Source organism: Tetrahymena thermophila (genome assembly GCF_000189635.1).
Source record: "Tetrahymena thermophila SB210 genomic scaffold scf_8254891, whole genome shotgun sequence".
Lineage (NCBI taxonomy): Eukaryota > Ciliophora > Oligohymenophorea > Hymenostomatida > Tetrahymenidae > Tetrahymena > Tetrahymena thermophila.
This window is the reverse complement of record NW_002476621.1, coordinates 1-1379: the sequence shown is the minus strand read 5'-3', so window position 1 is coordinate 1379 and position 1379 is coordinate 1. Positions and strand designations below refer to the sequence as shown.

Below are 1379 nucleotides of genomic sequence, written 5' to 3'. Positions count from 1 at the left end.
TTTCTTAATACAGTATATACACCCTATATCATTTAAAAAGATTAAACTTGTAATATAAAAGTACCTCAAAACTATGAAGAATATTTATGTGGATTAATAGAATATATAAATGGTTAACCATTTTGTACAGTTTGCAAAGATGAAAATGCTGATCCATTAAAGAAGTGTTTATAGTGCAAATAATATTTCTTTTTTAATAAATAGACTTCTAGATGCTAAAAATGTGATTTATAATGTTTAGAATGTGAAAATCAAAGTAATAATTGTACTAGTTGCAAGTTTTCAAATCAAATTACACCAACTTGCAATTGCATTTAGTAAAAAAATAAAACAAATATTTGCTAATGTAATTATAAATGCGGTTCTTGTAGTAGCATTGACAATAATATTTGCATTACATGCTCTTCTGAAAGGAGAGTTTTACCTAACTGCTAATGCGATAAACAGTACCAAGAAGTTTAATAAGAATGTGTTGAAATAAAAGTATTGTGTTCTGACAAATGTTTAAGTTGCATCGATTTTAGTGATAATTGTACTAAATGCTCGTTAAATAGAGTAAATCCTCCATCATGCTAATGTATTTATGGCTATTAAGAGTTAATAGATGGATCTTGCTAAATATGCTAGTAAGGTACTTTTTATGATCCTTAGCTAAAGATTTGCAAAAAATGCTCCACTGGGTGCCTCTCTTGCAGTTATTAGCAGTGCTTATTGTGTATGCCTGGATTTTAAAAGGAAGGATTTTTTTGTAATTGTACTGATTAATTATACTAATAAGAAAATTAATAGATGAAATGCCTAAAAAGCTTTGATGTTTAAATAAGTAGTTTTTATTAGAATAAAACATGGTTTATCAGTTTAAATTTTAATTAAGTTTTGAAATAATTTAATATTTCTGATAGCTAACTAAACGAAATTATAACATTTTACATCCCCGAAATATCTTAAGAATCATATTCCTTTGTTAATGCTAAGTATATTGGAAATGAATTCTTGGTAAGCTTAAATATCAAAGCAAACTTTTAGGTATCAAAAGTTTTTGTTATTCTGAATACAAATTATTACTTTTAGAGTTCAGATGAAAGTAGTATTTTGAATAAAAGCTACTTGAAATAAGGAATGTCAGTCAATATAGGACCTCTTTTTCTTAAAGATGAAAATTAAAAATCTGAGACTTTAGATCACTTTTAAAGTTAATTGAACCAATTTATAATTCAAAATAAAAGTGCATTCAAAGCTATAAATTAACTTTAATTAATTTTTTACTTTTTAAATACAATATAGCCTATTACAGCATTCTTATTACTTAATGCTTCTTTCCCACCACAATTATACAAATTTTATTAAATCGCTGGTACTTTTATTTTCCCTAAGAGTTC

At 25.7% G+C, this 1379-nt stretch overlaps 1 protein-coding gene across 1 annotated transcript; it reads left to right on the top strand. All coding sequences in view use genetic code 6, as the record gives it.

Moving 5' to 3' along the window:
* Positions 1 to 109: 109 nt before the first annotated feature.
* TTHERM_02146650 (transmembrane protein, putative) lies at positions 110 to 793 on the top strand (the record flags this gene model as incomplete). The annotated part of the gene is made up of 1 exon (XM_001028739.2): positions 110 to 793. The coding sequence occupies one exon, from the start codon at positions 110 to 112 to the stop codon at positions 791 to 793; it is 684 nt and encodes a 227-aa protein (XP_001028739.2).
* Between the last annotated feature and the right edge of the window lie 586 nt (positions 794 to 1379).